This window comes from Eschscholzia californica, unplaced genomic scaffold (assembly GCF_041429995.1).
Source record: "Eschscholzia californica isolate CP2 unplaced genomic scaffold, dmEscCali1.0.p SCAF_4, whole genome shotgun sequence".
In the NCBI taxonomy this organism is placed as follows: Eukaryota; Viridiplantae; Streptophyta; class Magnoliopsida; order Ranunculales; family Papaveraceae; genus Eschscholzia; species Eschscholzia californica.
In genome coordinates this window covers 38,838,693-38,852,908 of record NW_028238461.1, presented here as the reverse complement: position 1 = coordinate 38,852,908, position 14,216 = coordinate 38,838,693, and the positions used below count along the sequence as shown (strand labels likewise).

The window sequence follows — 14,216 nt, the reverse complement described above, 5'->3', positions numbered from 1 at the left end:
CTATGAAAGAAAACCTAATCTATGCAAAATAGTATTAATATCTACCCATCCTCTAGCCACTACAAAAGAAAGTAACATCTCTTGATAACCTGTTACTGCCCTCCACTTGTGATACATCTAGGTTTACATTGATAACACAAGGAAGTGTCTAAACTATCCCTACTAAACTCATAATTATAGATCTAGAACTAATAAAATTGTATTTGTATCAGCACCAAATTAGAATCGTATCTTCTACTAATAATTCCCCTCGCTTGATCCAACCATCATTTTAAGACTCACAATTTTTTATTCCACCTTATGGACCCACAATGTTGGGTTGCACTATGCTAAGGGGTGGTATTGGTTATGCAGAGGAGTGTATCAAAGTATTATTATTCTTTTTGAGAATGAGACATAATGTTTCATAAATGTAATGAAAAACTATTTTTCTACTATATTTACCGTTTTTCCATTTTCCCATGGTCGATATTATTGTTGACACAACTAACAACTATTCCGTGTCCCTTTAACAAAAAAAAAAAAAAAAAAAAACAACTATTCCGTGTGTAAATGACTATTTGTAGACTCAAATATCAAGTAACTATTATAAGGAACTAGTAATTCTTACAAATAACTTGTTGTGCTACTATTATTTTTGAAAGACATCATTTCCTTTAGTTTTCTTTGATGACATAATTCTAGTGTGAAAATTTATTCTAAACAATCATCAATATCATTTTTAAATAATATTAACTTTCACTGATAACATAATTCTAGTGTGAAAAATTTGTATTTTTTATACTTGAATTCTTAGAAAAAATATAAGTAATGTAAAGATAATTCGGTGTATTCTTGGTTTCATGCCTGAATTAATATTTTAATTTTTAGATAATCTGAACTCAAATGTCATTATTCTTTAAGAAATCAGTTTATACAACGAAACACTGTACAACAATTTGTTGATAACTATTAAAAGGCGTATCAAAAAAAGTTAAGTTAGCTCAATTTTCTCATTTCCTATTTGATTTTGTGCAATCAACATTTAAATTCATTAGATTTTTCTTATTTTAGACTTATTACTCACCAAACCTTATAGGTAAACACTTTTTACCTTTCTTATTTTTCAACAAGAAGAAATGAAATTACTAGATTTCTCAATAACATAAAAGAAAGCAATCAAAGCTCAGCATTTACACTATAAACAATAAAACACCAACAAGAAGTCATTCCTTACAAACACATCCTCTTTCTCTCTCTCTCTACCTTTTTCATCACATTTCACCTTCCTTTCTATACCTTTAATTCGATTTCTTCAAAGGTGTTTTCTCTTCCTTTAGATTGTGCAGATATATACCTATAAACCCATTTAAATTCCCTCTTTTTTTAGTTGATTCTGCTATTTACTGTAAATCTTTCTTAGACTTTAATACATAATTTTCCCTGGATTTTCTTGGGTTTTTCTTACTTTCTTCAATTCAATATGCCTTCTTGCAAAAAAGTCTTCAATATCTAGTTTGAAGAATTTTTCTCTGGGTTTTCTTTTCCCCCTTTTTTACTCTTATCTTCCTTCTGAAAAAAAATATTTGTTTGAGAGATTGAGAAGAACATGGGCAAGCAAGGACCTTGCTTTCACTGTGGAGTTGCTAGTGAGTTTTTTTTGTGGCCCTATTTTTTTTTGCTTCTCCAGTTTTTCTTCAATTCAAGGATTTGTGCTAATGAACTAATATTGAGAAAAAAAAAGAAAGTAAATGACTTGGCCTGAATTGATGAGTTCTTTGTTGGAAATGATGAAGGATTGGTAGATAGAAACAACAATAAAATGTCAACATATCCTGTTTGCTTTTTCTTGTTCATTTTTTTTTTCAATCTGGGTCTGAAGTTTCTATGTTTGTGAATATATTAGGGTACTTATTACTATCTCCATTAACTTTTAATTTAAAACAAGAATGAGGTTTTGGGTTTGTTTGAATTTAAAATTTCATGTTTTGGGATTTAGTTTAAAAGAATATATATTTATATATAGTTGCTAATTTGATTGATCTTGATAGAATTGGTATAATTATGGGTAAAGAAGATATGTTTATGCTAACATTGAGCTCTTTGAGCTAATACCCTTTTTATTCTAACAATTGCTCAATTGGACTAATCGAGCTTAGGCAATAAGTTGTTTGGTTTAAAACTATTTGAATATTTTTAGAGGATAGTGAGATATCTATAAGGTCGAAAATCAATTCTATGTGTTCTTTCTCAATACACACTCTGTTCGAAGTGATTACTAGCTTAGTTGTGTAACTAGTTATAGAATTGTAGTCGGGACTTAGCTCGGAAGCTCACTTCGTAAAGTTGTTTTATTGTCTTATGGTAAGTGAGAGTAAATTTCGTAGTTCATCAAGTTCCAATTTAGGTGTTAAAACCCAAAAATGTTTTCTGTCCAACACGATTGAAATTCAAGCTGCACCTTAGGTGCTTGATAAATGTTTGCACTCGTGTGGAGTTAGCAAGAAACCATTGTTTCAGAATGTCCCTTTTGTCTCCGGAAAAATTCAAGTTTCATTAGATTGTCTCTCATTAGTCGCGCACGTTGCCTACGGAAACCACTGCTGGAATCGTTGTTGGTGCTATCTATTTAGTTCTTCGTTATGATATTTTTTTTTCATTGTTCCTGCTAATGATGAAACAATGTGAATCACTTCACAAGCAGGAAGGGAGCAATATTCAGATTAGAATAATTAAAATCGAACACTTTTTGGCAAAGGAAAAAAGTATGGCTGGCCAATAGCTAGTATCTACTTGTCATGTCTCTCATTTTGGTGCTAAACAAGTTTTGGAGGAGTAAACTTGTTTTCTTTTGTGTGTAAACTTGAACCTAAAAGAGTTTGTAGATTTATTGTAGAGACAGTTTCAAGTAGCGTTTACTTTTTGGCTACGGCACAAGGGCTTATGGATATCTTCTTGTTTTTGTACTTTCAAAAGAAAATGATGCTTGGTGAATAGACATGGTTTTCTTTTAATTATGTAGGTTCACCAATCCTGGAAGCTAACAGGGGAAAGTGATAATGCATTCTCAACCAAACTATTCGAATCTAATAGTTCGTAATGCAAATTCATTTATAACTTCGATCTATACTACTATGTTAAAGAGTGAAAGATGGATTTTTTTTAATTAAACAACAAACATCCATAACTTCCCCGTTATGAGCATGATCTGTTCTCCATTCTTACTTCTTGTGCATAATGTGTTATTCTGTTTAAATGTTTCTGATTTCTGAAATTGATTCAAAAGGCACCCCTCTTTGGCGTAATGGACCACCGGAGAAGCCAGTTTTATGCAATGCATGTGGATCTCGATGGAGGACAAAGGGATCACTTGCAAACTACACACCAATACATGCACGTGGAGGATCTGATGATTATGAGGAATATAAAGTCCCCAAGGTCAAGAACTCCATCATTAAAACCAAAGAGGAAAAGTTGTACAAGAAGCAAAAGTTTGAAAGTTATGTAGTTAAAGGTGAAGCTTCAGATTATGACCAGAATTTGCGGAGGGGAATAGACGAGGATACAAGCAATAGATCTAGCTCTGGCTCAGGCATATCTTACTCCGAAAGCTGTCAACAGTTCGGTGGCATGGATGGAACTGAATTGACAGGTTTGACCATGTGGTTTTGTCGTTTGTAAGTTACATATCCTAGTTTATGTAGAGGAGTTAGTTGAGAATGACACGAAATTAGTTGAGGCAGCTAAGAACAACAAAAAGAAATCCGAACTATGGAAATTGAAGATTGTGTGTCATAGACTCATAGTCGCCTGAAATTCGCATTGTTGATGGAAAATGGAAAAATAATCAAGGCTTCTCATGGACTTTCCACGTTTGGGGCCATATTCTGTCGTTTTGGCCTTTTGAGTTTTCCACTTCTAAAGGCACTTGAGTTAGAGCGGAACTTAACATCGTTAAGGTGGAAATTCCTAAGAATCTTTTGAAACAAGACAATATTTATTTAGTCCTCAAGATGCGAACTATGAACTGGAACAACAAGACATCATCTCTTTCTTTTTTTCGACACTGCAATTCGGCGAATCATCTTAAATCGTAGTTTGACCCAAAAAACTGTTTTTGCAGGTTCAGACCAATCTACCGTGTGGAATACTCTTGTACCATCAAAGACAAAGACATCTCCAAATCGCCCGAAGCCATCTTCTGTTGAGAAGCTTACAAAAGACCTACACTTATTTTTACAAGAGCAACAACAGTCTTCTTACTTGTCTGGGTCATCGGAATGTGAGTTGATCTTTGAAACTGAGAATCCAATGGTCTCTGATGAGATAGGCCATGGAAGTGTCCTAATGAAACACTTAAACTCAGCAGTTCAAGATGCAGAGTCAGAAGCCAGTTCATTTTCTGTAGATAACAAGCAATACACTGTAAATGAGCCTTACTCGGGCTCCACTTCCCTACCTGTAAATATTTATAACAAGGGTATTACTAGTTCAAATGTGCAAATCGATAAAACCAGGAGTCCTTTCCGACCAGGATTTCAGCAAGACTTCACAAAGAGGTGAGTTTCCTTTTTCTTCTTGGTGGTTGTTTTATTATAACCATTAGATTTCCAGTATGGATGGTGTCCCAAAAATCCTGGAAAGCCAGTGCTAAATTCGGTCGTCCATGTCGAGTCTTGATATAGCAAAGTAGTATGGTAGGATGTAATTGAGCTTCATTTTTTTTCTTCCGATGCTTTTGGATCAGTTTTATGGATCTTGTTATGACCCATACACGTCACTGAGTAATTTCAGAAGAAATGGCATGCTAATATTTTTGTTTTTTGGATATTGACATTGCAGTGAAAATTTTGGCAAGGAAAAGTTACAAATTCTGCAAAATCACAGATCACCACTAAGATCCGTAAATCTAAAAGTAAGACTGCTAGTAAACTTATCATGTCATTGGTAAGCAGGTGATTTCCTGAGCCATATCATGGAATTTGATGATTGGGTTCACCATGACTTTGGTGGAATCAGTCAAAAGCATTTGCATTCTTTTACTTTTTCTTCGTTAAGTTGTTCTAAAATGATCTCTATCCATGTTCGGAATAGGATGTCATTACCTTTGAGGAGTTCGTCAAGCAATTCACACTCGAAGAACAACAGCTATTAATGAAGCATCTTCCTTCTATGGATACTGCTAGACTCCCTGATAGGTTGTTATGTTCTTCCTTTTCCGTATATGCGGCAATTAAAGTTAAAATAGCTTCGACGAAGTAACATCGATCTTCTTGATATGCAGCCTTAAAAGCTTGTTTCATAGTTCCCAATTTGGCGAAAACCTGTTTTCATTTCAGCAACTGCTTTCAGAGGGGGTGTTTGATCTCACTTTCTCAGGAATAAACACAGAAGAGTGTCGAACATTGAAAAGGCTTGCTTTAGCCAATCCGACAAAATCCAAATGGGTCGAACAATACAATCTACTAAAGGTCTCAACTCTTATTCCTTGAAAACAAATTGCTCCCTATTTGTTTTTGTTTTGGGGATTGGAGTGCAACCAGTTTTGATTAAATTATTTCTTTCTCTTATGTAACGGTTCTAGGATGTGAAAGGTAAAAAAGTTTCAGGAGAGAAGAGGGCTACAACAGGAAGAGTTGTTCTTGGGTCTAAGAATTTTCTACCTGCAAAGAGAGCTCGTGATCCCAATGATCAAAACTTTCCAGGTTAGTTCTTTATATATTTTGTTTTCGCAAAGGATCGACCTTCTTTCTTTATATATCTTTTCACCTAATGTCATGATATGGTTACTCCTTTTTAAAGTTTGGTTTGTGTCGGATGACACTCAATACTTGGTTTCTTGCAGTTACTTCAGTGTGTATAATGTGAGACTTCGTTCCTACATTTTGTGTATATTTCCATTGTCTGTACAATCGTGTCGCAACCATGAAATGTCACTCTATGTTAACGTTCGCTCCTGCATTTTGTGTATATTTCAGTCGCCCACTATATGCAGCACCTCGTGTCAATGTCGAATACTGACATTTGGAAAGATGCCCGCACCCCACGTTATGTAGCTTTTCACGCTTTTATAAAATTCAAATCGTCGTATTTTCCCCTTGCTTGTTATCTCTCGTGTATGTATGTGCTTCTAGCTGACTACATTAGCATTTTTATCCGTCTTCAATGAAGTTGGCATTTATGCATTGACTACATATCTAATGAACCTCCTCTTTTGTCATTCTTAGTGGCATCTACTTCAAAGGACATCAATTCTGACACCCAATTATTTAATCTAACAATAATCGTAATACATTAACTCGATGATGTAAATCATAATGGATGATGTCATGATCCTTCATATTGTATTATTCTTTTTAAGATTATCGATTTCCAACTAACCAAATATGTTTCATAAGTAGAATTGAAACCTTTCTTATAAATATTATTTGCAGATGAAAGTTCTGATCAAGATCTTCTGTTTGATCTGCCACCAAATGGATCCTTCGCACAGGCAGAGCTTCTTCACCCATCGTCAAGCTCCATCTCTCAGGCCACTAATACTAGTATAATTAGTCCTCATCACAACAATCACTAACTTCATTGTTTATCCTTGTACTTTATAAGAGCTTATGAAGAGGTAATACCGTAGTAAGTTATGTTTAGAACGTCGCCAAGTCTCTATTTATCTTTTTCTACAAACAAAATAAAAGAGAAGTCTTGTGTAGATGTGATGCCTCTCTTTTTTCTTCCAGTGTCTTGCGGTTCGCTATTTTCTGTATGCTTACCGTGTCTTGAACTTGGTATCTTGAGGGATGGTTTTGCTGTTGTGTTAGCTGACAGAAAGATTGTAATATACAGCTTGATATTCAAAATTTAGTCATATCTAGAGCTTATTGAATTACAGAAATTGCATCATGTACCTAGTTTGCCTCTGCAAAGAAATTTGATTGTGAGAATAGTTCCACGTGGAAGGAGGGGTAACTAGCGACGCTGATTATAATGTATAGGTTCCCTCCACTCACTGCCAATTAGTTTGGAGTTGGATGATCACAAACTTAACGTGGCATCATAGTTAGGCCCACACGTGATAGGCTTAAAAGCCACAGTACTCCACGTTACCAAAAAAACATGTGTTAGGCTAACCACGCTACAAGTGAGCTGAGGGGGCGTGTGAGAATAGTCTCACATGAGAGAAGGGGTAACTATACATTATAATCTTGGTTTTGAGTTGGATGACCACAAACTTACCATTGATAAACTCCTTTTTTGCTTCCTACATAAATGTTTTACATATTTAAACACTTCTGTTTTGTGTTTAAGGTGCAGCCCCTACTCATCATATTTACATTGTAGGAAACAAAACCCATTTTGGATCAGCGCGGCTCCTTCAATACAAGAGATAGACGCTCCACAATGTTTGAAGCTTTCTGTTTGTATTGGATTTTAGATCGACTTCATATGGTTCCCTATAAGGATTTTTTCTGAAATTTTGGCCGACATTTTGGGATCCCTCCCATTATTTTGTTTCAATTCCTTCTTCCTTCTTATTTATATACCTAAAGGTCTTAAACATCTAAAATTTTTCTGTTCTTTTTCCAGGTGAATGGTTTCCTATAAGCATTTTTCAAAGATTTACTCACTTCAAAAACACTAGATCAACATATAAAACTAAAAAAAAATTAAATTTATAGATTCGTTGTCTAATAAGAAGTTGAGATCTTTTGAAGCTTATCTCTAGTCTCTTTCTTGAATTGACAAACTATAGATCACCCTAGAACACAAAGAAATTTAAGGGTTTTGAAAAATATTTTAAATGAAAACGGAAGAAGAGGAAGAAAACCAAAAAAAAGAAAGGAGTTCTGAGGGAGCTAAATAAAAAAAAAGACAAAGTACGTAGTGCCTACAGAAAAATGGCCTATAGCAATTTCAAGGGGCGGGCCCGCTCCCACAGATATTTCCCGCCATTGTAGCCGTTATGTTCAAAATTTTTGAACAAGATATTTATCTATTTCAAATGAACGGTAGATATCAAGTTGATCCAACGTCCCCAAGTTTCTACCGCGCTTTCATTCTTTTCTATAAATTTCAATTTCCCTTTTGCCCGCCTACCTCTGTCTCTCTCAGTTCGTAACTCCTTTCTCTCAACCCTTCCTTAGTTACCCATTCTTTTGATTGGTTTAGGGTTTCAATGTTTCTTTTATGAGAAAGTTTGTTATCAATCTGTCCATTCTTTTGATTGATTAATTAGGGTTTCAGTATTTCTTTGGATCCATTTAGGGTTTCAGTTACGGTTAAAATCTTTACTTTCATTTGTTTGATATGCTTGGGCCAGAGATTGACAATCGTAATCACAATCATTGGTTGATTGCCCTGTAATAAGTAAAGACCATCTCAAGAAGGAGACCGACAGACATTAATCGTTATTCTGTGATACTCGAAGACGACATAATGGAAGCGATTGACCAACATCGTTAATAATTTTGATATTCGATGACTCTTTCATGAAATATATTATTCATTGCTCTGTGAAACTGAGGAAGACAATTTTGCAGGAGAGATAGACTTGGACTGTTTGTAAATGGGGTTGGGTTTATTACACTTTTTTGTTAGTATAGTTCATTTCAACCTTCAATTGAATTCATTAATTTTAGGTACCATTTCTATAGTTCTAATGTAATCCACTGTTTAAGCAATCAAATCCATATTGATTCAGATTATCAGTTTCTATCTCATTGTGTGTTTGCTGTGTTTTGCTTTTACCTCACTAAACAATCTTGTACAGATTGATTTGGTGAATGAGATATATTGACCGAACCACAATTGACAATATCCTTGAAGCAATGTTGCAGCATCAAATAGATGATTGACTGATAAGAAGTACTATGCTCACACATGATGCATTTTTCTACATTTTTGCTGCTTTGCCTAAGCACTGAACAAATGGCGGGTGGCTTTTGTGTACTTGTGGCCCAAATCGTAATCAATCAATCAACATCTGAGGAACCCGACCTCAACATTGAATCATCAACCAAATGACAAGCAAGAAAACTAGTAACTAATTTCTTGATGCACCAAAGAAGAAGATCCAAACGACGATATGATGCCTCAAGTTCATAGGCGACGAGCACCCAAATCCATCAACATCTGAAGAACCCTACCTGAACATTGAGTCATCAACCAAATGTCGAGCAAGAAAATGAATTAAGTTATATCTTGATGAACCAAAGAAGATTCAAACGACGATTAGATGTCTCTTTGTTTATCCTAGTTACATTGAATGATTAGAATGAAGTTGACTTTTGTTTCAGTCACATCTTCGACAATCTAACTACTTCTCTTCAGGGATCCTACAGATTAATGCGACGATTTTAGTTTTAAGTCAGCACGTAAACATTTTTCTGCGAACACTTCTGTTGTTCGTAAATTTTCGAAGAACATAAAACATATATTGATAAGTGTCAAATCCATAGTAAGCATGTTCAAGGTTATACAATGATAATATAGAGACACGATATATCTATGCAAAAGCAGCTAGTGTTCATGCTTCATACACCAAAAAAAGAGCAATTACTAAAATAGAGGCTGCTGTCCTTATCCACAGCCCTCGTCTTCCAAAATTGTAGCATAGGAGGTGCTTGTTGACTGCATTCGAGCTTTTTCAAACGCTCGATCCAAAACGCTTCATAAAGTCATAATCAAAATCAGCATTCAGTTCTAAAACAAAAGAAATTACTGACTGAACACATCACTGTCTATCTAAATCCAAATTTCAACAAGATCCCTTGTAATAAGGTTCGAGCGGCCAACAATCAGTCCAGAGAAGGGAATTTCATGCCTTTTCTTCTACACAATTCAACAAGACTCTCATCATTTTTTCGCTTTGACTTATCAACATCCTTTCTTGTATCGTTCGGATTGAAAGAACTAGAATATCTTGTTTCTGCACCTCCACTTAAATATTCATCGAATCCTTTCCCGGCCCGGTTCATAACTTCTTCAATTGTTTTTCCACCATATTTTGGATCCTCTTTCGGAAATCTTTTTCTCAAAAACTCTTCTATTAATCTAACCCTAGCATTTACCGAATCCTTGGATTCTCCGTCCATTTTTCTTCCACCCATATCTAATTTACATGCTTTAATTGCCTTCTTACAGTTTCCACACAGATCATCATCCAACATTGCGTTATCTAAACCTTCTTCGACAGAATTCGGCAACTCAACCAAACTCCCCTCTTTTCCTTTTCCTTTTCCCTTTCCCTTTCTACCATGATCTGAACCATCTTCTAAAAATCTAACTCCACCCTGATTCAAATTCTCTACCTCCTTCCCATTACTCTTTCCAACAGTATCTAAATTCTTTTCTCTGGTTTCAGTTGTACTATTCTCACTCTGATTTGATTCTTCGATTGCTTCATCCGCAACTCCTTTACCCCAATTTGGTAGCTTTCGAGACGTAGTATGTTTTAGAGATGCAATCTCCATGGGAATATCACTAGGTTTAGCTTTTTCAGATGCACCCGAGAGCCCTTTGTTGTTATCATCTTGTTCCATAGCATCTGGTTGAGGATTATCAACCTCTAAAACCTTATCTGTGCTTGCTCCATTATCAACTTCTTTCTCAAAAGCAATCTCAGGCAAATCCTCAGTAACTACATTCTCCCTAGGCTCTGGTACAACAGGATGATCAAGTATAGAAGTATCTCCTTTTGAATGCCCTAAACTGGATATGGATTCAATATCCCTAGGCTCTGGTATAACAGGAGGATCAAGACTACAGGGAGTCTTACTCTCTAAGTTTTTCTCCAGTGGCATTTCTAGGGTTTCATCTTCACAGAGTTCATAAACATCGGAAATCGGAACAGTTGCCGGCGTTTCAAAACCTAAAAGAGATTTTTCCTCGTATAAAACACTAGAAGCATTAATATCCTTACCTAAATCAGCAGTTCCGACTTGATCATCATCAACAGCATCAACGTCGTTACCATCATCAACATGATTAGTTGCAGAAACTTGATCATCAAGATTCATCATATCAGGTTGAGGAGTAACTTCTTCCGTTTCTTTTTCTTCATCTTCTTCTTCGCCGCTAGAGCTATCATCAGGCGGAGAGCAAATCGTGATTCCGGTAATGGCGAGAGGAATCTCATCCTGACTTGAAGATGATTCGTTAGTTGAGACAGGTGTTAAAACTTCTTGAGGTTGAGGAGCAAATATGCCATGCTGAAGAATTTGTTCTTGAGAATGTGACGTTTTGGTTGGATCAAGCTCTTCGTCCATTTCTAGGGCTCTCTCTCTCTCTCTCTCTCTCTCTCTCTCTCGTTTATACTCTCACTTGGAACTTAGAAGGTCGTAAGAGTGAACTGTGAAGGAAAGGGTTTATAACTTTAGAGTTAATTCCTATTTGGCCCCCTACTTTGTGACCAGCTTTCTTTATGGCCTCCTATTTTCTGTAAATTCAAATATGATCCCCTTTTTTTAAGTTAATACCCTAACTACCCTTCCTTTAAATCCTTTTTCAAAATTAATATTAAAATTAAAATTATAATTAAAATTACAATAAAATCTTAATTCCACCTCATGTTCCTCTCCACCACACATCTCTCTCCACCTCACCTCTCTATCTCTCCAACTCACACCTCTCTCTCTCCGACTCACCTTCATCTTTTCCGATTAAAGTCGTCGGTCGGAAAATTCTCATCTCTCTCTCTCTATAAACTCCGGCGAAGGGGGTTTCCCTTCGCCGGAGTTGATCTGTTCTTGAACAGACCTTGAAGGTCTGGTCGTGAACAGACCGACTCCGGCGAAGGGAAACCCCCTTCGCCGGAGTTATTAGAGAGAGGGAGATGAGAGAAATTTTATTATTATTAGAGAATTTAACCGGAGAAGATGAAGGTGAGTTGGAGAGAAAGAGGGGTGAGTTGGAGAGAAAGAGGGGTGAGTTGGAGAGAGAGAGAGAGGTGAGTTGGAAAAGAGGTGACGTGGAGAGAGAGAGGTGACGTGGAGAGAGATGTGTGGTTGAGAGGAAAATGAGGTGGAATTAATGTTTTATTTTTAATTTTAATTTTGAACAAGCATTTAAGGGAAGGGTAGTTAGGACAATTACATAAAAAAAGGGGGCCATATTTGAATTTACAAAAAAATAGGGGGCCATAAAGGAAGCTGGTCACAAAGTAGGGGGCTAAATAGGAATTAACTCTTAACTTTATATTGTCTTACCGGTCCGAGAAGGCGCTTATAAGTTCTGCCACGACTTCCCAATCTATTATATTAAAACAGGTCAGTCGGTTATCCAGGAGATAAGTCTGACCGTGCATTCTTTGTGTGGTTTTTGCATCCGACGGATGATATCAAATCCTTTCTCTATAATTTAAATCGAAACAAAAGGATATCAGAGTCAATAAATATCTATTATATTAAAACAACTCAGTTAAGTCTGGCCGTTTATTTTTGTTGGCCGTTCACATCCGACGGATGGTATCAAATCCTTTTCCGTAATTTAAATCAAAACAAAAAGATATTAGAGTCAATAAATAAATAAATTTGAAAACCACGAAATCATAACTTCCTTGATATTCTCCCCGTTTTCATTCTCATTGAAATTTAGTCGGTTATTTTCACAACTTCCTTAAATTTTTTCTTCTCATTGAAATTGAATCATGTAAGAGAGAGAAAATAGGAGAGGTGAATTGACCTTAGCTCAGTTAGTTATCCATGGGATAAGTTTATTTTTGTTGGTCGTTCACATCCGACGGATGATATCAAATCCTTTCTCTGTGATTTAAACCAAAACAAAAGGATATTAGAGTCAATAAACTAATAAATTTGAAAACCACGAAATCATAACTTCCTTGATATTCTCCACGTTTTCATTGAAATTCAGTCGGTTATTTTCACAACTTCCTTAAATGTCTCTCGATTTTTTCTTCTCATTGAAATTCAATCGTGTGAGAGAGAGAAGATAGGAGAGATAAATTGACCTTATTAAGTACTTCTCAAAAATCTTTCCTAAATTTTTGACTGTTACCATATATTCTTTATTTATCTTTCTCTTTCTTCGTTTATTTATTCTTCATATTCTTCCAAGGATTTTTTTTATTTGAAATTGTCAACGGGTTGAAGGGCCCGACCCTTTACAAAACTAATGAATCAGAAAATGACGAATAAAACAATAAGAACTTATAAAGAAACATATCAATCAGCAAATTAAGTATGCCTAATCATAATTTCACCCCTCTGGTCATCTCTCACTAGCTTCTTTAATTCCTCATGCATTGCTTCTGGGGTCATCTCGATCATTCCATTTGCGGGCTTCATTTTTGAGAGGTAATCTGCTGCCTGGTTTATTTTCCTATACACGTGCATAATAGAACACTCCTCGAATTGCTCCCATAATAATTTGATTTCTCGGACCAATCTCTTGATCTTCCACGGTGGTGGTTTCTCTGGGTTTGTGAGGATAGAAACAGTAAGCAAAGAATCTGTTGCTATCTTGACTCGAGTTCTACCATATTTCAAAGCCAATTGGAGCCCTAACCGGACTCCATGCATTTCATGAGTTATTACTGATTCTCTCATTGTAATGGCTGCAGCTGCGACAATCGTATCTCCATTATTATCACGCAATATAACAATTTTTATTTTTCTTCTTGGTTGTTTGAGTTTTTAAAGTTCTTATCTTTTTCTTAGGTTTGTCGATTAATTTTTAATTTCTATTTTCAGGTGATATAACAATCAAATTGCTTCCATTGCTCCACAGTAATGTTCCGACTAATTTTATATTTTATAGTTTATCCCTGTGATCTTTAGCTTCAACAGAGAGTTGAATGATAATTATTTTTCGTGGAGGATTTAATGTTGTCTCATATTTTTATCAGGGAGAAAAATAATTTAATGAATCAGATGAATTTGGCGATGAATGAATTTGGCGATTAATGTTGTCTCATATTGTAAGTCTATGTAAATTTACTACTCATTTATTGTTAAACGTTATTTTTGCTACTCAGTTTGTAATATTAGATAACCTACTTTATCAGGGAGAAAAAAGTAATATTTTGTTTCTGTATGAGTTTCAATTTGGGTCATTGGAAACAAAGTGTAAATGTTACACTTAAGAGATTCGGAATTGTAAGCCACTTTATTTGATTCGGTCATCCTAAACATGGACACATCTCCCATTTTAAGTTTATTTGATTTGGAAATTATATTGGTAAGTTTATTTGTTTCTTCTATCTTTCTCTCTTCTTCTAAAGGTTT

General features: G+C 35.4%; 2 protein-coding genes across 2 annotated transcripts; one reads left to right on the top strand and one right to left on the bottom strand.

Moving 5' to 3' along the window:
• Positions 1 to 805: 805 nt before the first annotated feature.
• LOC147544564 (GATA transcription factor 26-like) lies at positions 806 to 6,860 on the top strand. Its single transcript, XM_086636402.1, has 8 exons — positions 806 to 1,628; positions 3,266 to 3,631; positions 4,103 to 4,538; positions 4,822 to 4,894; positions 5,074 to 5,177; positions 5,264 to 5,450; positions 5,564 to 5,684; positions 6,414 to 6,860. Exons 1-8 carry the CDS (start codon positions 1,589 to 1,591, stop codon positions 6,554 to 6,556), a joined length of 1,470 nt encoding a protein of 489 aa, XP_086492528.1. The 5' UTR covers positions 806 to 1,588; the 3' UTR covers positions 6,557 to 6,860.
• A 6,306-nt stretch (positions 6,861 to 13,166) lies between these two features.
• LOC147544563 (uncharacterized) lies at positions 13,167 to 13,538 on the bottom strand. The gene has a single exon (XM_086635732.1). The coding sequence runs from the start codon at positions 13,536 to 13,538 to the stop codon at positions 13,167 to 13,169; it is 372 nt and encodes a 123-aa protein (XP_086491858.1).
• Between the last annotated feature and the right edge of the window lie 678 nt (positions 13,539 to 14,216).